This window comes from Theropithecus gelada, chromosome 1 (assembly GCF_003255815.1).
Source record: "Theropithecus gelada isolate Dixy chromosome 1, Tgel_1.0, whole genome shotgun sequence".
Lineage (NCBI taxonomy): Eukaryota > Metazoa > Chordata > Mammalia > Primates > Cercopithecidae > Theropithecus > Theropithecus gelada.
The window spans coordinates 220,345,536-220,371,328 of NC_037668.1; the positions used below are offsets into that span (position 1 = coordinate 220,345,536).

General features: G+C 42.5%; 1 protein-coding gene across 1 annotated transcript; it reads right to left on the reverse strand.

Moving 5' to 3' along the window:
* Nucleotides 1-340: 340 nt before the first annotated feature.
* On the reverse strand, nt 341-25,788 carry TFB2M (transcription factor B2, mitochondrial). The gene is made up of 8 exons (XM_025386991.1): nt 25,297-25,788; nt 23,819-23,907; nt 18,129-18,282; nt 17,329-17,477; nt 11,661-11,750; nt 8,978-9,040; nt 4,341-4,501; nt 341-972 (listed from the first exon to the last, which is right to left on the reverse strand). Exons 1-8 carry the CDS (start codon nt 25,607-25,609, stop codon nt 801-803), a joined length of 1,191 nt encoding a protein of 396 aa, XP_025242776.1. The 5' UTR covers nt 25,610-25,788; the 3' UTR covers nt 341-800.
* Between the last annotated feature and the right edge of the window lie 5 nt (nt 25,789-25,793).

Genomic DNA, 25,793 nt, shown 5'->3' on the forward strand with positions numbered 1-25,793 from the left:
CGGTGAAACCCCGTCTCTACTAAAAAATACAAAAAACTAGCCGGGCGAGGTGGCGGGCGCCTGTAGTCCCAGCTACTCTGGAGGCTGAGGCAGGAGAATGGCGTGAACCCGGGAGGCGGAGCTTGCAGTGAGCTGAGATCCGGCCACTGCACTCCAGCCTGGGCGACAGAGCAAGACTCCGTCTCAAAAAAAAAAAAAAAAAAAAAAAAAAAAAAAAAATACACACTGAATTATTCACCAAAACTATAAACTCTACATGACAGAACTAAAATGCAGTAAATTAGGGTCAGTTTAATGTTTCATTAAGTATTTAGAGACCAAAAGAAACCACAAAATCTTATTATTTAAAATATTTTAATTTCTAAAAAAGTTTAAATCATATTACAATTTAAACAATTTCATTGTACAGTATTTGACATTTCAACAAACTGAAAGGCAAATCAGTATATCAGTTTTGTTTACTTTCTAAGCTTAATAATGTACAGACTCTTGCTCTTCAAGAAGATGCAAACGTCAGCAACAGTAAAAGTGAAATATTTAAAGAGGAATCTGAAAGAAAATGAATTCAATCTGATCAAATCCATAATTAATTGAAGTTTTCATTTTATTCAATTGTGAATAAAATAGCAGCCACTGTTTCATCCAATATGCCAATGATAACTTAGGAGAAATGATCTGCCTGGCTTGTGCAAAACAAGAACAGTTATCTTCTGCTGAAAGCATGGGAGTTTTCAAGTTTGGTTTTCATGTCATAGTTTCCAAGTAAATAAACTGCTCCACCAAAAACGACAGTCCAGGTGCTACATATCTTCCAGGGTGTCATCATACAGCCATTTATAAGTACAATCTTCGGAAGACTCTATAGTTTCAAAAAGTCTTTTGAAGTCTTCAGGGTACATGTTAACTACTTTCTCATCTTCTTTTTTTCCTATTTGCATCAATATATCCGCTGCATCAAGTGGAGTCAATGAACTGCAAAAGAAATATAAAGTAAAAGTGCTTAATTCTTTTTCATGCATCTATCCCTTAATGGTGACAGAAATGGCTTCTAAGTCGAAATTAAAATGTCAAACTTAGGCATACAGAGTGCTGTAATGGACACGGGAGAATCAGCAGGGAAGAGGAGAGGAGGAGGGTGAGGGATAAAGCACAACCTACTGCGTACAATGTACACCATTTGGGTGACGGGTACACTAAAAGCCCAGACTTCAACAATCCATCCATGAAACAAAAAAATCACTTGTATTCCTAAGGCTATTGAAATAAGAAGAAGAAAAAAAAAAACCATAACTTACATATGAGCAATCTTATTTAGTTTAAGAACGTCCAATAACTTTATGTTTATTTCTAAAGTTTCATAGCCAACCTACAATGAAAATATTAATAGCAGGTTTAGGCTTTCACATACTCTAATCAATTTTTACACAAAATTCTAGTTTAATCATTACCCTTTCAAAAATTATTATGCCTACCTCTTTCATCCTTTTCCTTTCTGCAAAAAATATTCTTAACTTCTTTTGGTTCATGTCAAAGCTCAGTAACTACGAACAGCAGAAGTTGCTGTTTGGCAGTTTCCCAAGAGGCAGTCGTTTTTCACATTTCGATGTAACCATCACTGGTAAATAAATTATAAAGCAGCGAACTTCCTTATACAGTCATGCACTGCTTAATGATGGAGGAATGTCCTGAGAAATGCCCTGTTAGGTGACTTCTTTGTTGCTTGAACATCTTACAGAGTACTTAACCCAAACCTATGTGATACAGCCCATTACATACTTCGGATATATGGCATAGCCTAGTTGCTCCAAGGTTACAAACCTGCACAGCATGTTACTGTACTGAACACTGTAGGCAACTGTAACACAATGATGAGTGATAGAAAAGATACAGTAGGCCGGGCGCGGTGGCTCAAGCTTGTAATCCCAGCACTTTGGGAGGCCGAGACCGGCGGATCACGAGGTCGGGAGATCGAGACCATCCTGGCTAACACGGTGAAACCCCGTCTCTACTAAAAAAAATACAAAAAACTAGCCGGGCGAGGTGGCGGGCGCCTGTAGTCCCAGCTACTCCGGAGGCTGAGGCAGGAGAATGACGTAAACCCGGGAGGCGGAGCTTGCAGTGAGCTGAGATCCGGCCACAGCACTCCAGCCTGGGCGACAGAGCCAGACTCCGTCTCAAAAAAAAAAAAAAAAAAAAAAAAAAAAAAAAAAAAAAAAAAAAAAAAGAAAAGATACAGTAAAAGATACAGCATCATTATAACCTTATGGGACCACTATTGTACATTTGGTCTGCCACTGACTGAAACCAGGTGTGAGGAATCTACCTCATTACGAGGTATTATATATATGAGGGATATTATATAATATATATACAATATAGAATCAATGAGGTGTATCATATACCATAATATGAGGTATATAACTGTATATCAGCTTAGCAAGAAACCATCGATAAGCCTCTCACAGCAACAACTGTAAAAAAATATTTTGGGCTGGGTGTGGTGGCTCATACCTGTTATTCCAGCACTTTGGGAGGCGAGGTGGGAGGATCATTTGAGCCCAAGAGTTCAAGACTCTCCTGAGCAACAGAGAGAGACCCCATCTCTACAAAAAATGTAGAAAGTTAGCTGGGCATAGTGGTGGGCATAACAGGCCCAGCTACTCAGGGAAGAGGCTGAGGCAGGATCACTTGAGCCCAGAGGTTTGTGGTCGCAGTGAGCTATGACTGTGCCATTGTACTCCAGACTGGGCAACAGAGTGAGACTCTTGTCTGTTCAATTCCAAATTTTGATACTGAATAGAATCTCAGTAACATGTTTCTAGTTCATTGAGATTACCAGGAGCATTTTTAATATTTTGCACCATGATTTACAACATTTATTCCTTATTTCCCTATTTTCTTGGTATTTTCATTGAAAATAGCCACCACAAGGTGGCAAGATGAAAAAATAAGAGATTGCCTTTTATTAGTCTATTGCCTTTTACTAGTCTATTACCCCCCCCCCCCCCCCCATTTTTTTTAGAGATAGAGTCTTGTTCTGTCACCCAGGCTCGTCTCAAACTCTTGTTGGCGCTCTCTGCCTCCAATTTTCTTTCTTTCTTTTTTTTTTTAAAGAGACAAGGTCAACTTCCTCTGTGTCCCACACTGGAGTGCAGTGGTGAGTTTATGGTTCACTATAGCCTCCAACTACCGGCCTCCTCAAGTGATCCTTCCACCTTGGCCTCACAAAAAGTGCTCGGATTACAGGCATGAGCCACTGCACCCAGGCTATTGCCACTTTTAACATTTATTTTTAGATAAATATTGTCTGGTCAACAGCTCAAGAGTTATATGTTAAATGATCAAATTAGTTAAAATAATTATTTTAACATTTTACCCATCCTCTGGCAAGACTGAATGACTATGGGCTGCTGATGACAAGGCACAATGCACAACTTACAGGGAGGTATGCATCAGCCCTACATACAAATTACATGGATCTACATACAAATTACACAGATGGCTGGGAATGGTGGCTCCCGCCTGTGACCCCAGCACTACTGACAGAGGTGTGTGCGTCACCCCTACATACAAATTACACGGATGGCCAGGCACGGTGGCTCATGCCTGTGACACCAGCACTTTGGGAGGCCAAGCCAGGTGGATTGCTTGAGGCCAGGATTTTGAGACCAGCCTGGGCAACATGGCAAAACCCGCATCTCTACAAAAAATGGCATACAATTTATAAACACAAAATATAAATAAAAAATGTTATATTTTTACAAATATAAAAATTAGCCAGGCGTGGTGGTGCATGCTCGTAGTCCCAGCTACTCAGGAGTCTGAGGTGGGAGGATCACTTGAGCCTGGGAAGACAAGGCCGCAGTGAGCTGAGACTGTGCCACTGCACTTCGGCCTGGACAACACAGCGAGACCCTGTCTCTAACAACAACAACAAACATGTTTTTCACTTTTACACCACTGAAGACAGGCAATGAGAGGTGACCGTGGGCATGTCTCCAGCAACGCTGATTTTTCTCCACCCCACTAGTGGTAAGTTGCTAGTGCTTCCCGTAAGATAAAGCTAGGCCTATACTCTCCAAAAGACAAAACAGCCTGTAGGCATCCCTGGGCATTTTTTCAAAGAAGGAAAAATAAATGAAACTCACCGAGAGATTATGGGAAAAATATATTTTCCTCAAAATGTACACTAGGGAGAACAAATTATCTTGAAGAAATATGAGGGAAAACATGGTACCTCACTCTGTCAATCAAGATGTAAAAAGTAGACCTCTAAGATGAAAGAAGAATACGTACATCAAATTGCTACTTTCATACTTGCTTTTATTCTTTTCACTTACCGTAAGTGGTCCATCACAGTAGCACTGCGCCTCCCAAAACAGTGCTTTAACAAGTGAAAAAATGTATTATAGTTCATAGGTGTTAAGCTATTGGCAAATAAATTTCGACGAGGAGTCATTTGAATAAGATACAGATTTTGTTGTAATAGTTCTAATACTTCCTGGAGAGAAGAAAAAATGAATTGCATTAGTCACAAAATATTGCCAGAGTAAGACATCGCTCGCTTCTTCCTTCAAGCTACCTGCTGAAAGACACAATCACCACAGGCCCTGAGTGTCTTCACATTCTCTTTTTTTTTTCCTTTTTTTTTTTTGAGATGAAGTCTCGCTCTGTCGCCCAGGCTGCAGGGCAGTGGTGCAATCTCAGCTCACTGCAAGCTCCGCCTCCTGGGTTTACACCACCCTCCTTCCTCAGCCTCCCGAGTAGCTGGGACTACAGGCGCCCGCCACCACGCCCGGCTAGTATTTTGTACTTTTTTTTAGTAAAGACGGGGTTTTCACCGTGTTAGTCAGGATGGTCTCGATCTCCTGACCTCGTGATCCGCCCATCTCGTCCTCCCAAAGTGCTCGGATTACAGGCTTGAGCCACCGCGCCCAGCCTTTTTTTTTCTTTTTTTGAGACGGAGTCTTGCTCTGTCACCCAGGCTGGAGTGCAGTGGCGTGATCTCAGCTCACTGAAAGCTCTGCGTCCCGGGTTCACGCCATTCTCCTGCCTCAACCTCCCGAGTAGCTGGAACTACAGGCGCCCGCCACCCTGCCTGGCTAATTTTTTTTTTTTTTGTATTTTTTAGTAGAGATGGGGTTTCACCGTGTTAGCCAGGATGGTCTTGATCTCCTAACCTGATGATCTGCCCACCTCGGCCTCCCAAAGTGCTGGGATTACAGGTGTGAGCCACCGCACCTGGCCCACATTTTCTAACTGTGTACACCAAGCACACAAAGCCCTAACTGGTCTTTACCTGGGCCATTTCTCAGAGTTGTTTGCAATGAGTAACCTTGAGGGAGGAGATAGTGTCTCTCTCCAGGACAAAGAGCAGGCTTATGGCTGGGCGCAGGGCTCATGCCCATAATCCCAGCACTTTGGGAGTCCAAGGCATGGATCACTTCAGGTCAGGAGTTCAAGATCAGCCTGGGCAACATGGCAAAACCCCATCTCTATAAAAAATAAAAAATTAGCTGGGTGTGGCAGTGTGTGCCTGTAGTCCCAGCTACTTGGAAGGCTGAGGTGGGAGGATGGCTTGAACCCAGGAGGTGGAGGCTGAGAGCATGCCACTGCACTCAAGGCTGGTCGACAGAGCCAGGCTCTATCTTAAAAAAACAAAAGGGCAGGTTTGCTTAATGTTTGCTATGAAAGATGGATTCATTGGGAGGCTGAGGTGGGCAGACAGCTTGAGCCCAGGAGTTCAAGACCAGCCTGGGCAACATGGTAAAACCCTGTCTCTACAAACAGTACAAAAATTGGCATGGCATGGTGTTGCATGCCCGTAGCACCAGCTACTTAGGAGGCTCAGAGAGGAGGATGCTTGAGACCGCCAAGTGGAGTTTACAGTGAGCCGAGATTACACCACTGCACTCCAGCCTAGGTGACAGAGCCAGACCCTAACTCAAAAAAAAAAAAAAAAAAGACCTGGATCCCCCAGCTCTGTACTTCTCAGCTGTAAAGCAAATCCACTAAATGCAAGTCATCCAACTGAGCCCTATCAAACCACTCCACAGGATCCACAGGAAGAGAGGCGCAGAACACCCTTCGTCTGATCCAGAGTCTTAGGCCAACGTCCGAGAAACAGTAACACTTACTAACATCTAAGTAGGTAAAATCAAATCCCAGACACGAGGCCGGGTGGCTCACGCCTGCAATCCAACGCTTTGGGAGGCTGAGGCAGGAGGATTGCTGGAGCCCAAGAGTTAGCGACCAGCTTGGGCAACATAGGGAGACACCTTCTTTACAAACAAACAAACAACTAGCTGGGCGAGGTGGTGCACGCCTGTGGTCCCAGCTATTTGGGAGGTTGAAGTGGGAGGATCACTTGAGTGCCGGGAGTTTGAGGCTGCAGTAAGCCATGATCGCGCCACTGCACTCCAGTCTGGGAGAAGAGTGAGTCACTGTCTTTAACAACAACAACAAAAGGCTAGGTGTGGTGGCTCATGCCTGTAATCCCAGCACTTTGGGAGGCCGAGGCAGGCGGATCACCTGAGGTCAGGAGTTCGAAACCAGCCTGGCCAACATGGTTGAAACTCCATCTTTACTAAAAATACAAAAATTAGCCCCACGTGGTGAAGCATGCCTGTAATCCCAGCATTCGGGAGGGTGAGGCAGGAGAAACTCTTGAACTCGGGAGGTGGAGGTGCAGTGAGCCAAGATTGTGCCATCACACTCCAACCTGGGCGACAGAATGAGACTTTGCCTCGAAAAAATAAAAAAATTTAAAAAAATAAAAATTAATAGTAAAAAAAAAATCCCAAACATGGCATTAACATATATTGAGTCCTTGCTATATTCGAGATAAAACATCACCATCAGATGCAAAGGATAAAAAAAAGTTATTGACTAACATTTTTAATTGGATATTTAAAAAGTAGAAGTCTCAAACAAAACTTGGATAGAAATGATAGGCTCTAAAAACTCGTTAAATGTCTCAAACTGCTTTTATAACAATATGAGCACCATGACATCAAAGATAGATGTGAAATATCTAAAATAAATTCTGTCATAAAATATGACATTTGCTTATTTCATCTTCAACCCTAAAAGTTTATATATGTATATACATACACAAACACATTTTTTTTTTTTTGAGACAGAGTCTCACTCTGTCACCCAGGCTGGAGTGTGATGGCATGGTCTCAGCTCACTGCAAACTCTGCCTCCCAGGTTTAAGTGATTCTCCCACCTCAGCCTCCTGAGTAGCTGGGACTACAGGTGCACGCCACCACACCTAGCTAATTTTTGTATTTTCGGTAGAGACAGCGTTTCAGTATGTTGGCCAGGCTGGTTTCAAACTCTTGACCTTGTGATCCACCCGCCTTGGCCTCCCAAAGTGCTGGGATTATAGGAGTGAGCCACCACGCCAGGCCAAGTTTGTATTTTTTTTTTTTTGAGACGGAGTCTCGCTCTGTCGCCCAGGCTGGAGTACAGTGGCCAGATCTCAGCTCACTGCCAGCTCCGCCTCCCGGGTTTACGCCATTCTCCTGCCTCAGCCTCCCGAGTAGCTGGGACTACAGGCGCCTGCCACCTCGCCCGGCTAGTTTTTTGTATTTTTTTAGTAGAGACGGGGTTTCACCGTGTTAGCCAGGATGGTCTCGATCTCCTGACCTCAAGATCCGCCCGTCTCGGCCTCCCAAAGTGCTGGGATTACAGGCTTGAGCCACCGCGCCCGGCCCAAGTTTGTATTTTTAAGCTTGACCGAAAAACTCAAGCTTTTCATCTTCTTGCTGAAAAACTGAGAAACTTTGTTATACACAGGATTGCTCATTTGTGGAATATTTGGATAAGTCCCCAATAGCATCCAAATGTACTGTATTAGACAAAAATGTATTATTCCTATTGTGTTTTTTGAGACCACATAAATATGCTGTATAAATAGTCAAACAGAACTAAAAGCACAATGATGACTGATCACTCTAAAATCACATCAATGAAAGAAAACTGATAACTTTCTTTTTCCTTTAGTGGCAAGTGTGAGAAAAAAACATAAGCAAGCCAACAGGGTCTTCAGACTAAGCTGTTATGCTGAGATTAGGCCATCGTTAGCATTTAATTCTTTTTTTTTTTTAAGCTCCAAACCTTAAAGACAGGTATCTAATTCTAAAGTAAAACTTCTGAATTGAGTCAAAAAATTTTGTGAAACGTTAGCTATTTTATTAGAATTTCAAAACTAGCCCTGAGATAAACTAAATGGAGAACTATAACGTTGTCCCTTTGATTCTTACATACAAAGATTAAAAAATGAACAAAAATAAAGGCCTAACTCCTGGGTAAAAATCAAGAAGTCCCTATCAGTGAATTCAACCATGTAATAAAAGTAGTAATATCACAATTTTTTTTGTTTGTTTGTTTTAGAGGGAGTCTCACTCTGTCGTCAGGCTAGAGTGCAGTGGCATGATCTTGGCTCACTGCAACCTCTGTCTGCCAGGTTCAAGTGATTCTCCTGCTTCAGCCGCCTGAGTAGCTGGGACTACAGGCGTGCGCCACCACACCAGGCTAATTTTTGTATTTTTAATAGAGGTGGGGTTTCACTATGTTGGCGAGGATGGTCTGGATCTCTTGACCTCGAATATCACAAATTTCTAATCGATTAATAAGTCATAAAATTTTGATTCTAATTAATCAAATTAGATGCATATTAAAATGATTTTATTTTCCAAATTTGAGATGTACCTTCATTTCAAAAGAGATAAGAAGAGAACTTAAATTCTGTTTTTAAGCCTACTACTATGCTAGCATCCATTGTATAACAGCTGATAAAACTCCTCTAAAACACTTCCGATTCATTAAAAGTAGTAAGATATGTTTAAAGAACGGTTCTAGATATTTCAGAATTAGAAAGTTAAATACAGACTACCAAATAGTCCTAAAAAATTTAAAACAAAATATGTCGCATAGGGAGAAAAAGGAAAAGGTATTATTTTCTTCTTACCTTACGCTTTGTGTTTTCCAGCCGCCCACTTCGGGTGTATACATCAAATGATGACCAAGGCTCCTAGGGAAGAAAACCAAAGCAAAACAACATCTTTTATTTCTCCTTGGTCAAAGTGCCCCAAATTATTACTTCCTTAAAAAACACCTTGCCTAAATAAGAGAATGGTCAGTTTAATTGGATTTAAGAAAAACATGTTATAGTTAAATAATACACATATCTCTCCTTAATTTTTTGAAAGAGGAGGAGGATCAAAAGTCTGCCCAAATACTAGTACTTCTTTTCCTTATTAAACATGACTTGCTCTTTATGCAATTATGCAAATAAGTATTTGCTACAATTTTTACCACCGAATATTTCCATATCATAGTCAGAATCAGCAGTTTAAGGCATATTAGATTAATGCTGAGGATTTCTTTTTGCCCTATTTTAGTGGAAAAGCCTATTAATCAAACTATTTGAATATGTTAGGACATACATGGAAATACACAAATAAAGACGCTAGTGTCGACTGGGTGCTATGGTTCATGCCTATAATCCCAGCGCTTTGGGAGGCCAAAGTGCTTGAGCCTGGGAGCTCGAGTTTGCAGTAAGCCAAGAGTGCACCACTGTACTCCAGCCTGGCAACAGAGTGAGACCCTATCCAAAAACAACAACAAAAACCTAGGGTCAATTTTAAAATGGATCACTATTTTTCGGTATCTATCTTTCGTAACAGAATGTTGTGCATAAGGTAATTAATTTTAAAAGATGATCTGGTTAGGCACAGTGGCTCATGCCTATAATCCCAGCACTTTAGGAGGCTGAGGTAGGAGAATCACTTGAGCTCAGGAGTTTGAGACCAGCCTGGGCAACAAGGTGAAACCCCGTCTCTTCAAAAAATACAAAAATTAGCCGGGTGTGGTGGCGCATGCCTGTAGTTCCAGCCATTTGGGAGGCTGAGGCGGGAGGATTGCTTAAGCCTGGGAGGCAGAGGTTGCCGCGAGCTGGGATTGTGCTGGTGCACTCCAGCCTGGGTTGACAGAATGAGATCATGTCTCAAAATAAAAAACCGATCCACCCGAAAAAGTATTCTCTGTTAAAAAAAACTATACATACCCATACCCATATTAAATTCCAAATAAGAGTGGGTTAAAATAGATCTGACATAGGCTTAAAAAACTAAACAATATTGAACACAAGGTCTGAAAGGCTACTGTCGAAACAGTAATTTATTATTAACTATAGGGGCAATGAGAGTGGAATAAAACATATAATTGGGGCTAAACTGTGAAATTCCTAGCAGTTCCGGGAATGTCACTTTAAGTGGGGGAAGAAAAGCACCATCAGCCGTGCACAATGGGTATGGCCACTTCCCACACGCCGGGTCGAGCCTCAGCAGCTTTCCCCTCGTCCAGGACGGTGGAGGAAAACCCGCAAGACACTGGGAATGGACTTCAACGACCTCCTCTACAGCTGCAGATACGCAGTGGAGCAAGCGCTGAGAAATGTCAGGGCCAGAAAGACCTTTCCTCGCTGGAGTTTAGCAAATGGCGAAACCTAACACAGGACCTTTGAAAACAAGTATTAAGGGAACAAAAAGACAAAAACATTATTCTGCAAGCTGAAGTCCTCAGAGGGCCTCTCTGAAGAAACCAGCTGAAAGCTACCAGGACAGAAGGCTTGAGATGAAAGTCAACAGAATGAGACAAGATCAGTGGGTGAGGAAGAATTTTAGAGAAAGCAAGAACCTAGTACTGAGAGTACAACATACAGTGCGGGCAGAAAGCAGAATCAGTGACGTGAAGACTAAGTGTGAAGAGATTCTGGGAATGGAGAAAAATGACGAGAGCATCACAGACACTACAGACAAGGATCAGAGATCCCACCTAAGAACCTCCAATGTTTTTGAGGGGAAAAAAAAAGAATTGGAACAAAAGCTAAAATCAAATGAGAGAACATTCCTGAGCTTAAAAAAAAACAGCAAGGAGCACGGACTGAAGACCTCGGAATATTCTCAGGCAAAAGCAGTGAAGAGAATACGCTAAGATCCACATTGCAACAATCTAAAAATTAGAGCCATGGCCAGACACAGTGGCTCATGCCTGTAATCCCAGAGCTTTAGGAGGTCAAGGTGGGTAGAGCACCTGAGGTCAGGAGTTCAAGGCCAGCCTGGTCAATGTGGTGAAACCCGTCTCTACTAAAAATACAAAAAATTAGGCAGGTGTGGTGGCACACGCCTATAGTCTCAGCTACTTGGGAGGCCGAGGCAGGGGAATCGCTTAACCACAGGATGTAGAGCTTGCAGTGAGCCGAGATCGAACCACTGCACCCCAGCCTGGGTGACTGAGTGAGACTCCATCTCAAAAAAATAAAAAATTATAAAAAAATAAAAATTAGAGCTAGGTGCAGTGGGTCATGCTATAATCCCAGTGATCTGAGAGGCTAAGGCAGAAGGATCACTTGAGGCCAGGAGTTCAAGACCAGGCTGGGCAATATTTAAAAAAATTTTAAAACTTAGCCAGGCATGGTGGCGCATGGCTGTAGTCCCAGCTACTCCAGAGGCTAAGGTGAGAGGATCACTTGAGGCCAGTAGTTCAAGGCTGCAGCAAGCTATGATTGCACCACTGCACTCCAATCTGAGCAACAGAATGAGACCCTGTCTCTAAAGAAAAATGTTTTTAAATAGAAAGATTTTACTCACCATGTGCAGAACTTTAATCTCACAAGCTACCTGCCAGACAACACTTAATACATAATACAAGCTTGGATTTCGGGGATCTGCCATTAGTTTCTAGTAAAAGGAAAATAAAAATTGCATGTTATATACATCTTTAATCAATCAAAAACAAATGTTGAATCTTAATAGGACTATCTTGGCCGGGCGCGGTGGCTCACGCCTGTTATCCAGCACTTTGGGAGGCCGAGGTGGGCGGATCATGAGGTCAAGAGATGGAGACCATTGTGGCTAATAAGGTGAAACCCCATCCCTACTAAAAATACAAAAAAAAAATTAGCCGGGCGTGGTGGCGGGCGCCTGTAGTCCTAGCTACTTGGGAGACTGAGGCAGGAGAATGGCGTGAACCCAGGAGGCGGAGCTTGCAGTGAGCCGAGATCGCGCCACTGCACTCCAGCCTGGATGACACAGTGAGACTCTGTCTCAAAAAAAAAAAAAAAAAAAAAAAAATAGGACTATCTTAATGGCATCTAGACATTTAAGAAAATAAAACTAGAATTAGATGCAAAAATCCGGGTACAGCTACTGGAAAGGCTGAGGCAAGGGGACTGGTTGAGCCCAGGAGTTTGGGTGTTCGGTGTGCGGTGACTGTGCCTGTGAGAGCCACAGCACTCCAGCAGGGGCAACAGTAGGGCATAAGGGGTCTCACTCGTAATTCCAGCACTTTGGGAGGCCAAGGCAGGAGGCCTGCTTGAGCCTAGAAGTTCAAGACCAGCCTGGGCGACACAGCGAGACCCCATCTCTTAAAACACAACACGAGTGTTAAGGCTGACCCAAAAGGACGAAGTTACCTCAATGAATGGGAAGGCACTCCGGAGAGAAGAAACCACGTGTGAAAAGGTCCATGGCAGAAGAGGCACGGGCCACTGGAATATAATCCGAGCAGCAGGAATCTAACAAAGTAGTTCCTATTTTTCTCCTTGCCATTCCTTTGTTTAATATTGTATGCTATGCACAGCCTCAAGGTCCTGAGGCCCCCGCTGTCTTTCCACGGCTAGTAAATATGTATTTACTAAATGGGTCTGGGGGAGCCAATCGTCCCTTCATTTTTTGCCCCACTATCTTAATCCATAGCAATACAAATATGCATTATACAAATCTTAATCTTATCAGATCTTAATAGTACTATCTTAATAGCATCTAGAAATTTAAGCAGAGAAAACTAGAATTACATACAAAAAGCTGGGTGCAGTGGTGTGCACCTGTAGTCCCAGCTACTCAAAAGGCCGAGGCAAGGGGACTGCTTGAGTCTAGGAGTTTGGGGGTTCGGTGTGAGAAGACTGTGCCTGTGAAAGCTATCGACAGCACACTCCAGCATGGGCAACAATAGAGACAAATAAGCATTTCCGTTAAACCGGATTAACAGATTAATAACATGAAACATTCTGGGCAGAAAAGAAAGATGACACTCAGCAATATCAAGGTTGTCAGGAAGACCTTCCATGACAGAGAATTAAAACTAGAGTCTCAAATCTGAGGTTTGGTGTGATGGCTCACAACTGGAATCCTAGCACTTGCCTCCCCTAGGCAGCAGAATCACGTAAAGACAGGAGTTCAAGACCACCCTGAACAACACAGCATGACCCTATCACTACAAGAACCAACAACTACCTGGGTGTGGTGGTGCGCACAGGTGGTCGCAGCTACAGGGGAGGCTGAGGCAGGAGGATCACTTGAGCCCAGAAGTTTGAGGCTGCAGTGAGCTATGAACATACTGCTACATTGAAGCCTGGGCAACAGAGCAAGACCCTGTCTCTAAAAAAATTTTTTTTAATGTTTTAAAGTTAAAAAAATTAATTAAAAAAACCCTTAAATATTAAAAAAATCCTGTTAAAACTAATAAATTCAGCTGAGTGTGATAGCTCACACCTGCAATCCCAGCATTTTGGGAAGCCGAGGCAGGAGGATCACTTGAGCCCAGGAGTTCGAGACCAGCCTGGGCAACAAAGTGAGACACTGTCTCTTTAAAAACAAAGGAAAAAAAAAAAAAACCTGGCCAGGCGCTGTGGCTCACACCTGTAATCCCAGCACTTTGGGAGGCCACAGCAGGCGGATCATGAGGTCAGGAGTTTGAGACTAGCCTGACCAACATGGTGAAACCCCATCTCTACTAAAAATATAAAAAAAGTAGCTGGGCATGGTGGTGCGTGCCTGTAATCCCAGCTATTCAGGAGGCTGAGGCAGGAGAAACACTTGAACTGGGAGGCAGAGGTTGCAGTGAGCCGGGATTGTGCCACTGCACTCCAGCCTGGGCCACAGAGCGAGACTCAGTCTAAAACAAACAAACAAACAAACAAACAAAAAAACCTAACAGATTCAGCAAAGCTGCAGGATACAAAAACACACAAAAGTCAGTTGCATTTTTATGCACTAGCAACGGACAATTAGAAAAACACTTCCATTTACAATAGCACCAAAAGTAACTTAAAAGCTAGTAATTAAAAACACAAATAAATGGAGGCCAGGCACAGTGGCTCACACCTGCAATCCTAGCACCTCGGGAGACCGAGGCTGAAGGACCACTTGAACCCATAAGTTCAAGACCAGCCTGAGCAACGTGGTAAAACCATCTCTACAAAAAACACAATAATCAGGCAGGCACGGGGGTCCATGCCTGTATTACCACCTGCTGGGGAGGTTGAGGTGGGAGCATCACCTGAGTCTGGGAGGTCAAGGCTTCAGTGAGCTGTGATCCTACCACTGCACTCCAGCCCAGGCGACAGAGTGAGACCCTGTGTCAAACAAAAACGAAAACAACAACAACAACAAAAGCCACAAATAAACGGAAAGACATTTCATGTTTGCGGATTAGAAGATTTAATATTGAATACTGTTAAGATGCCACTACCACCCAAAGCAATCTCAAGATTCAATGCAATCCCTATGAAAATCCTAACATGTTTTGGAGAAACAGAAAAATCCATCCTAAGATCCATATAGAATCTCAAGGAAACTCAAATAGCCTAAACAATCATTAAAAATAATAAATTTGGATGAATCACCCTCTGATTTCAAAACTTACCAAGGCAACAGTGGTAAGACAGTGTTGTACTGGCCTAAGGACAAATATTGAGATCAATGGAATACAATAGAGCCCAGAAATAAACTCTTACACATATGGTCAAATCACTTCTGACACCAACGCCAAAACCATTTGATGGGGGTAAAGAATAGTCTTTTCAACAAATGGCACTGGGAAAACTAGATCAAAGAATGAAGCTGGACGCCGAAACCATAAACAAAATTAACTCAAAATGGATCAAAGACCTAAACAAGAGCCAAAACTGTAAAACTCTCAGAAGGAAATGCAAGGAAACCTTCACAACACAGGATTTGGCAATGATCTACTAGCTACGACACAGGTCCCCAGTCCCCGGGCCACGAACTGATACCAGTCCACGTCCTGTTAGAAACTGGGCCACACAGCAGGAAGTCAGTGGCAGGTGACCAGGCGAGGCGTCATCCGTATTTACAGCCGCTCCCCACTGTTCACATCACCGCCTGAGCTCCACCTCCTGTCAGATTAGCAGCCGCCTTAGATTCTCAGGAACGCAATCCCTATTGCGCACGTGAGGGATCTGGGTTGCGAAGGCCTTATGAGAATCTAATGCCTGATGATCTGTCACTATCTCCTATCAGCCCCAAGAAGCACCATCTAGTTTCAGGAAAACTAGCCCAGTGTTCCCACTGATTCTACATTATGGTGTGTTGTATAATTATTTCATTACATATTAGAATGTAATAATAATAAAGTACACAATAAATGTGATGCACTTGAATCATCCCGAAACCATCCCCACCACCATCCATGCAAAAACCGTCTTCCACAAAACCGGTCCCTGGTGCCAAAGATGTTGGGGACCGCTGAGCTACGTATGACACCAAAGGCACAGGCAACAAAAGAAGAAAGAGACAAAGTTGACTTCATCAAAATTAAAAACTTTCGGCATCAAAGGACACAATTAACAGGGTTAAAAGGCAACCCATAGAACGGGAGAAAATATTTGCAAATCAGGTATGAAAAGAGATTAATATCCAGAATATATAAAGGACTCTTAAAACTCAGCAACAAATAAAATAACCCATTAAAAATGGGCAAACGTCTTGAACAGACATTTCTTAAAAGACATACAGTCAGTAAGTAACATAAAAATATATTCAACATCACTAATCATTAGGAAAATGCAAATCAAAAGCACAATGAAATACCACTTCACACCATTAGGAGAGGTACTACCAAGGACCCAGAAAACGACTCTCAGTAATGCTGTGGAGAAATGGGAACCCTTGCACACTGCTGGTAGCAATGTCAAATGGTGCATCCACGATGGATAACAAACAGTATGATGGTTCCTCAAAAAACTAAAAACAGACTGGGCACAGTAGCTCATGCCTGTAGTCTCAACACTTTGGAAGGCTGAGGCAGGAGGACTGCTTGAGTCCCTAAGTTGGAGGCCAGCCTGAGCAACATGGCAAGACCCCATTGCTACAAAAAGCCAGGCCTGGTGGTATGTGGCTGCAGTCACAGCTCGGGGGCTGAGGTGGGAAGATCGCTTGAACCCAGAAGGTCCAGGCTGCAGAGAGCTGTGATCATGTCACTGCACTCCAGCCTGGGCAATAGGGAAAGACTCTAAAACAAACAAACAAACAAACAAACAAAAAACCACAAAAAACTAAAAATAGAATTACTATCTGATCCACCAATTCTACTTCTAGCTGTACACTCAAAGGACTTGAAGAGATATTTGTAAACTCATGTTCATTGCAGCATTATTCCCAACAGCCAAAAGGTAAAAGCAATTAAATGTCATTGATACATGAACACACAAACTGTGGTATACACATACAATGGATTTTTTTTTTTTTTTTTGAGACAAAGTCTTGCTCTGTTGCCCAGGCTGGAGTGCAGCGGCATAATCTCGGCTTACTGCAACCTCGTCCTCCCAGGTTCAAGTGATTCTCTTGCTTTAGCCTCCCAAGTAGCTGGGATTACAAGCATGCACTACCACGCCTGGCTAATTTTCGTATTTTTAGTAAAGACGGGGTTTTGCCATGTTGGCCAACCTGGTCTCGAACTCCTGACCTCAAGTGATCAGCATGCCTCGGCCTCCAAAGTGCTGGGATTACAGGAGTGAGCCACCGTGCCTGGCCAGAATGGAATATTATTCAGCCTTAAAGAGGAATGAAATTCTGACACATGCTGTAACATGGATGAACCCTGAAAACACTATGCTAAGTGAAATATGCCAGACACAAAGAAATATTGTAAACTTACATGAGGTAAAGAGAACAGTTAAATTCACAGAGACAGAAAGTAGAATAACGATAACTAGTGGATGCAGGAAGAGGGAAGCACAGAGTTTGTGTTTAGTGAGTACAGAGTTTTGGTATGGGATGACGAAAAGTTTTGGAGACGGATGATGGTATTGGTTGTACAATGGGAATGCACTTAAAACCACTCAACTGTACACTGAAAAAGTAACCTGAGTCTAAAGACTACTCTGCAGAATTTAAAAACAATCTTAGACCCTCAAATGTCATGACCCCCAAATTAAAATTGCACAGATTAAGAATACTCAGAGAAAAATCACAGAACTCTTTCAAAACAAAAAACAGGTGTTTGTTAATAACATACCTGGAATTCTTTTTCACCAATAAACATATTTATTTCTATTCGTCCAAATTTATAGATAGATGTACAGGAATACAAGTCATGTGCGAGTTTCCAAAGTGCCCTTTTTTCACTTCTACTTGGGAACATTCCAAATACTTTTAAAGGGACGCCTGTTAGAAATATAAGCAAAAAGATGTGAATAAAGTTCTTAGCATTTTGTCCTATGCCCATATTTTATTGAGACAAACTAAGTTAACAAACTATATCAATTTCAATTTTATTTCAATAAAAACTAAGCCTCAATATGTTTCCTTGGCATGGAACTTGACTTTTGGGGAAATAAACTGGTTGTCTGTGTCCAGGTGAGGTAAATGCCATATTCAGAGTTAGAGCATCTGCTCATAAATCGTATTAATACAATATAAATTATACACAAATTTGGCCAGGCACAGTGGCTCACACCTGTAATCCCAGCACTTCGGGAAGTCGAGGCGGGGAGATCACTTGAGAGCAGGAGTTGACCAGCCTGGCCAACATGGTGAAACCCCATCTCTACCAAAAATACAAAAAGTTAACAAGGTGTGGTGACACACACTTGTAATCCCAGCTACTCGGGAGGCCGAGGCAGGAGAATCACATGAACCTGGAGGCAGAGGGTCAGTGAACCAGGATCGCACCAATGCACTCCAGCCTGGGTGACAGAGCGAGACTCCATCTCAGAAAATAAACAAGTAAAACACAAATTTCATCAACAAATCAGCTATACTGCACAGAAACATGGCAAACTCCAGGTATTTGCTTTAGTAGATTCCAAAAATGACCTGCTGTCCAAGGAACTTCTTCTACTCCCAAATTCTTAAAGAGCCCTTCAGAAGACATAGCGGGTGGCTTTATTGCTCCACCACTTCTAGGATCTATTCTAAAGAAGTCACAGTGAATCACTCGTAGTTTTCCATCCCGATTTTTTCCTAAGGACTAAAGAGAGACAAAGATAACATGTTAAAAAATTTCAGCATTAAGCATACTTTGCAACAACTCAAAAAACTCCACTTCAAAAACCCAATGATAAAATGTAAAGATAAAAATAAATCAATTACCTTTTTTTTTTTTTTTTTGGGAGACAGAGTCTCGCTCTGTTGCCAGGCTGGAGTGCTGTGGCACCACCTCGGCTCTCTGCAACCTCTGCCTCCCGGGTTCAAGTGATCCTGTGCCAGCCTCCTGACTAGCTGGGACTACAGGTGCACACCACCACACCCAGCCAATTTTTTGTATTTTTTAGTAGAGACAGGTTTCACCATGTTGGCCAGGATGGTCTCAATCTGTTGACCTCATGACATGCCTGCCTTGGCCCCACAAAGTGTTGAGATTACAACCACCACACCCAGCTGAATTATCTTTTTACAAAAAATATTTCTACCTCCATGAAGATGTAAAGAAAATATTACTAACATACCCAAAATTTAACAGAGGAAGTAAAAATCAATTAATACCTGAAAAGTGGCAAAAGTACAATAATATTACCAAGAAAAAGCCTCCCAAACAGAAATAACCTATCACAAATTTTTATTTATCCGTTCACTTTTTTTTTTCTTTGAGACAAGCTGTCAACCAGGCAGGAGTGCAGTGGCGCAATCTCAGCTGACTGCAGCCTTGATCTCCTGGGCTTAAGTGATCCTTCCACCTCAGTCCCACAGGTAGCTAGGACTACAGGTGTATACCATCACGCCCAACAATTTTTGGATTTTTTGTAGCAACAGGGTTTCGCCATGTTGCCCAGGTTGGTCTCAAACTACTGAGCTCGAGAGATCTGCTCACCTTGACCTCCCAAAGTGCTGGGATTACAGGTATGAGCCACTGCACCTGGCCCCACTTACTTTATCATAATGGCTTCAGCTATTCAAAAGCTTTTCATGCCACTCTCTGACTGCTTAGTAGTGGCTACCTGAAGCACTGGGCAAAGATTCTGACAGCATGGTTGGCCTCATATAGAGAACTGTGAGCCATCTGCTTTGGTCATGGGAAGAAAAAATGAAAGATGTTTCACAGTAAAGAAAAACAATTAAAATATGAAAGTGAAAGGCAGATGGATTCAAGAGAATATCTTTCTTCTAAGGGAATCTAGTCAGCTATCCACCAAACAAGTGAACTTAGCTCATCTCCATAATTTTCATTTACTTTTTCTAAAGACAGAAGCAACTATATACCTTGTTTGCTAGAAGAGGTCTAATATACCTCAGTCTTCTCACTGCTGTGATTTGCTCACCTTGCAGTAGTACTAGAGACCTTCGTAGTTAGGGCAAGAATCAGTTATAGACTCCATAAACTTAAATTGAAGTTACAAAAAAAAAAAAACAACAAAACAATAAGGCATTATGTTTTTAATGCATACATTGATGTTTCTGTGCACAGAAAATTCTATTAATATTAAGGTTTAAAATGATGTAACTTAAAGTTATCAATTCAAACACCTAGTTTTTCTTAAGCATTTGCATTTAACCTATGAATATTATCCTATTTCTAAATCTAGTAAAATATTTTTTCCTCTTATTTTTTATTGAGATGAGTCTCACTATGTCCGCAGGCTGGTCTCAAACTCCTGGCCTTAAGTGATCCTCCTGTCTCAGCCTCCTAAGTGTCTGGGATTACAGGCGTGTGATACCATGCCCAGCTCAAATTCTGGTAAATTTTGGCCAGGTGCGGTGGCTCACATCTGTAATCCCAGCACTTTGGGAGGCCAGAGGGCGGATCACCCAAGGTCACGAGTTTGAGATGAGCATGACCAACATGGTGAAACCCTGTCTCTACTAAAAATACAAAAGTAAGCCGGGGTGGTGGCACACCCCTGTAATTCCAGCTATTGGGGAGGCTGAAGTGGGAGAAATCGCTTGAACCCAGGAGGCAGAGGTTGCAGTGAGCTGAGATTGCGCCACTGCACTCTAGCCAGGGTGACAGAGTGAGACTCCATCTCCAAAGTAAATAAACAAATAAAATAAAAAAAATTTTTAAATCTAGTAAATGTTAACAATCCCTTTCAAGGGGAAGTTTTAAAAAGACTAGAGGAAGGGAAAGACTGGGGGTGGAAATCGTATCTATTTGGTCCCAATAATTTCGAGATGCCTACTATGTGATCCAGGTAGAGGTGTCAGGTAGGAAGCTGCAGCCCTGAATAAGCTGTCAGTGGAGTGGTCCAGGCTGACGATATAAATGTGTGGGAATTTGGCTTGTTGAAGGTAATTTAAGTCAGGGGTCCACACTAGGGAGAAACAGAGGACCAGCCCTGAAGGTAGACTATGTCCAAAGTCTAATGACAAGACACTGAGAATATGAGTAAGGAGGAAACCCAGAAGAGGGTGGTGTAATGGAAGCTAAAAGAGTACCCATCCAATGCATATGATTATCAGTCGACATGCACAGCAAGGCTGCCCAACCTGTGGCCTGCGGGCCATGTACAGCCCATGACGGCTTTGAATGCGCCCAACACAAATTCGTCATCTTTCTTAAAACATTATGAGATGTATGCATGGACCTTCTGGGTGATAGGAGTGAGACCCTGTCTCAAAAAAGAAAACGAAAATGTATAAACGATGAACACTTTATGGCTTCAACACACTTGTATGTTCTGAGAGGGCACCATACATTCTTGCTTTAGTACCTGTCAGTTAACACCCAACAATTCAAACATGGTAACAATCAAAGCTCCAGGATAAATAATTCAATTCATACAACAGAGAGATCACATTTGAAAATTCAACTGGATTGCACTAGGTTTCAAAAACAGGACCGGAAAATAACAGAAAAGGCAAGTAACCCTTGAGGTTCTACTAGTCATTAAGTTAGGTACCTCCCATTAAGTTTGTCTCATTTACCAGGCGCGGTGGGTCAAGCCTGTAATCCTAGCACTTTGGAGGCTGAGGCGGGCGGATCACCTGAGGTCAGGAGTTGCAGACTAGTCTGGCCAACATGGTGAAACCGTGTCTCTACTAAACATACAAAAAAATCAGTCGGTCATGGTGGCGGGTGCCTGTAATCCCAGCTATCACCACTGAAACTCCTTTCAGTTTTCAGGAACAAACTTTAGGTGGCCAGAAGCATTATCCTATCCGCTAAGAGCACGACTTTAAGCCCCTGACTTAGAGCCACAAGAGTTCCGTTTACCTATTGTTACTTCTCTTTTCATTCTGGCAAACAGATTCATTCCACAAAATTTTATTTGAATAGCTTTTCAATTTATCATAACAACAGTTACTAAAAAGTGAGAGAATATGTACTAAGGGTTGAGTACAAGTTAGTGCTAGTAGAAAATAAGAGCCTTAAAAGAGAAAAAACTAGTTCTAATCAAAGACTGGATTTAATCAATGATGTTTATATCTTGAGCTTACATTTATAGCTTCAGAAACATTTTGTTATTGATATTCCTACCACAATTATTGTTTTAAAAATTCTCCTTTTTTCAGTAAAACAACTGTTTTAAAATTAAACTCTTATCTTGAAGACATTTTTTTCTTTTGAGACTGAGTTTTGTTCTTGTAGCCCAGACTGGAGTGCAATGGCACGATCTCAGCTCATTGCAACCTCCACCTCCCGGGTTCAAGTGATTCTCCTGCCTCAGCCTCCCAAGTAACTAGGATTACAGGCATGAACCACCACGCCCAGCTAATTTTTTGTATTTTTAGTAGAGGTGGGGTATCACCACATTGGCCAGGCTGGTCTTGAACTCCTGACCTCAAGTGATCTGCCCACCTCAGCCTCCCAAAATGCTGGGATTACAGTCATGAGCCTCGGTTGCTCAGTCTTGAGGATCTTACAGAAAACAGCAACTACTGTGTTACAGAATAACAAACTTTAAATAGAAACAAAGACATTTTAATACAATCTTAATTACTTTGGGAACATGTAGATTAACCTTTCAATATAGGCTTTTTTTTTTTCCCCTCAAAACAGGATAAAAGTTATCTTCTTGTTTTTAATTTCCAAGTTGAAACTACAGATGACTATGTTTACTGAATCACATTTCAGGACGTTAAATCTTTGGACAATTATGTGTTCTTTTTTTCTTCACATTTTTGGAACTCCTTCAGATTTAAATCAATTAAATAACGTAGCTAAACTTGAACTCTTTTCAAAACAGTAAGTTGTAGAATAACAATAATACTCATAGTTTTAAAAGAATTAAACAACTGGATCTGACAGACATTTTCACAATTTTTTGTTGTCATACAATTTTGGATACAGGCATTCTGCATGGTTTCACAAAGTTGGCATAGAGAAGTATAAGTTTCGTAAATTGAAGCTGAAGATTATAAAAGAGGGAAGGAGAATGAGAATAAGAGGCTGGCTAAAGATGCAAAGGATTTCCACTTCTTCATTGTTATGTAAACGTGTCTGCTTTTTAAGAAGCACAATCACTGAAAAATCTATTTGGAAAATGCCTTCACTCTATGCAACTATATCTGACTACACGCTGAGCATCCCTAATTCAAAAATTCTGAAATACTCCAAAATGTGAAACTTTTTGAGTGCCAACATGATGCCAAAAGTGGAAAATTCCACAACCGACCTTCTCTGACAGGTTTGCGGTGAAACCCCGTCTCTACTAAAAATACAAAAATCAGCTGGGCATAGTGGCAGGCGCCTGTAATCCCAGCTACTTGGGAGGCTGAGGCAGGAGAATCGCTTAAACCTGGAAGGCAGTGGTTGCAGTGAGCGCCCAGATCACACCATTGCACTCCAGCCCTGGGTGACAAGAGGGAAACTCTATGTTTAAAAAAAACAAAAAAAAGTTAGGGATGATGACGATGTCAAACAACCAGATTGTTCACATGGGTGGCTGACACAGTGATACCTTTGCTTTCTGATGGCCCAATGTATACAAATTTTGTTTAATGCACAGAATTATTTAAAATATTATTCAGAATTGCCTTTAGGCCTTATGAATAAGATGTGTATGAAACAAAAAAGGAATTTTTAGACTCAGGTCCTATCCCCAAGATATCTCACTAGGTATATGCAAATATTGCAAAATATGAAAAAATTTGAAATCCAAAACACTTGTGTTCCCAAGCATTTCAGATAAAAGATACTTAATTTGCATGCCTTTGAACCTTTCTGGCCTTTGAAACCCTAAATCTAGAGGTCACATAGACCCATTAACCCAACATTAGCACTTACTCCAGTTAGATTCCAAGCTCACAGAAGAAAGGAGCACAGCGCAGCTTAGCAGAAATGGGGAAACAAGCCTAGGGATGCCAGTTATACACTTTGTTCAAAGTCAGCCAACCAGGCTGTAGCCGACCTAGAACTAGCAAACAAGTCTCAGAACCCCTCATGTTTCAGCCATTCAACAGCACCGAATATTAACTGTGTTCTAGTCACTGTGAATAAACAAGATATTTCAGAGACGGCTCCCTAAAAGATATTCTACTTAAAAACCTGTGTGCTTAATTTTATTTCCTTAAACCACTTACAGGTAGTTAACCAAACAATAACATATGTTTAGAAACTAAAAATATACCTCCAAATGTGGAATAAAAGTTTTGTCACTTTCGAGGGCAACCACTGTGGCACCAGCTTCAAGTAATGCCTCAGTCAGGATTCCAGGACCTGGCGCATTAACAGAATGAAAAGTTTATTTGCACAAGAAACAACATAATCTCTTTCAATACCCAACTTTAGATGTTCCACATGTTATTATCTGATGTTAAATCTGACAGCATCCCCCAAGTAGATGTCACTCTCCTTTTTACATTTCAGGAAACAGGAGATTATATACAGTTATCTCACTCCAGCATCAAAAGCCTGCAGCTTGGCTTCGACATCATTGTCAGTGACTGCAAAACTTTTTTTTTTTTTGCGACTAAGTCTCACTCTGTCGTCAGGCTGGAGTGCACTGGGACTATCTCAGCTCACTGCAACCTCTGCCTCCTGGGTTCAAGCGATTCTCTTTTCTCAGCCTCCCGAGTAGCTGAGATTACAGGCGCCCGCCACCACGCCCGGCTAATTTTGTATTTTAAGCAGAGACGGGCTTTCACCATGTTGGCTCCAGGCTGGTCTGGAACTCCTGACCTCAAGGGATCCACTCGCCTCGGCCTCTGAAAGTGCTGGATTACAGGCGTGAGCCACCGCACCCGGCCAAAACTTGCACACTTCATCACTACGATTCACTACCTCTTAGAAGAAACATACCACAATAAAATAGATTGCCTCTAGCCTCTCACTTACTCATGGACTACACAGATGCTTTAACTATCAAAGAGATTGTCAAGCCTAAACAGAACTGCCTGTGATACGAAATGGTGCTTTAAAATATTATTATTCAAAAAGCCTATAAATCTTGTGTTCTTAGCATCCTGCTACTGTCTCCAGGGAATGCGCGGAAGAATAAGATAACATCATTTTTTCAGCTGGCAGAGGTTTGCAACTCTTTTGGAGAGATGATAAGATCCAAGAGCATGTTTTATCAAAACATTGTGTAAAGTGCAAACTGCTACAGAAATATTTTGTGGTGTCATTAATGATATAGACTCTACGCTTATGTTGTGGGCAATCTCTCCAACTAAGGAACTTCAAAAAAAAAGACCCGTATCTGGCCAGGCGCGGTGGCTCACGCCTGTAATTCCAGCACTTTGGGAGGCCCAGGCGGGCGGATCACAAGGTCAAGAGATCACAAGGTCACAAGGTCAAGAGACCATCCTGGCCAACATGGCGAAACCCCGTCTCTAATAAAAATAAGAAAATTAGCTGCGCGTGGTGGCGGGCGCCTGTACTTCTTGCTACTCGGGAGGCTGAGGCAGGAGAATCGCTTGAACCCGGGACGCAGAAGTTGCAGTGAGCCGAGATCGCCCCATTGCACTCCAGCCTGGCGACACAGTGAGACTCCGTCTCAAAACAAAACAACAAAAAAACCTAGTATCTTAAATAGCACCCCGACGAGGGTCAATACGTTTGAATAAATGATGAACATCCAAGAAAATGCAATCCAGCAGGACTCACCTGGGTTGCACTCCAGCAGTAAGTGTGGAGGTCTATTTGGTTTTCCGCATACGATTTGCGCCAGGGTCTCAGCCAATCTCCGATCGGTTACGTAACGCTTAAAGTCTAAGCTGGACCTAGACGCCTTCCTTGGCGGATTCCTGAAATCCGGTTCGGGCAACAGCTGCGGAGAGGAGTCAGCCAGGCCACGGCGGTTCCTCGCCGGCAAGTGCTTTCGCGTCGCCGCTCCAGACCCTAAAATGCAAAAGCGACCAGCGCCCGCCAAGGCGGAGAGCCTCAGCCGCAGAGGAAGCCCGGCTACTGGGATCCACATGTCCTTGTCTCTCAGGCCCGCTCCAAAGACTACCCAGTGTCGCTACTTCAGTGAACCCCAGGCACTGTATCCCACGTGGAACGTTTCCTGGCGTCCGGGCCAGGTCAAGCGGAAGTAAACACTACAGCCCGCGCATGCGAACAGCGGAGCCCTCGGCTTTTCTCCCTCACTTCCGCTTCCGCCT

Bases quoted from the DNA above. Each gene is read 5' to 3' on its own strand.
- TFB2M (XM_025386991.1), bottom strand. From the start codon at position 25,609: ATGTGGATCCCAGTAGCCGGGCTTCCTCTGCGGCTGAGGCTCTCCGCC. The intron at 17,478-18,128 runs GTCATTTTTGGA...TATTTCTAACAG, and splicing joins AGAAGTTCCTTGGACAGCAG to GCGTCCCTTTAAAAGTATTT. The intron at 4,502-8,977 runs GTAAGAAGAAAA...TCTTCTCTCCAG, and splicing joins TGGAAAACACAAAGCGTAAG to GAAGTATTAGAACTATTACA.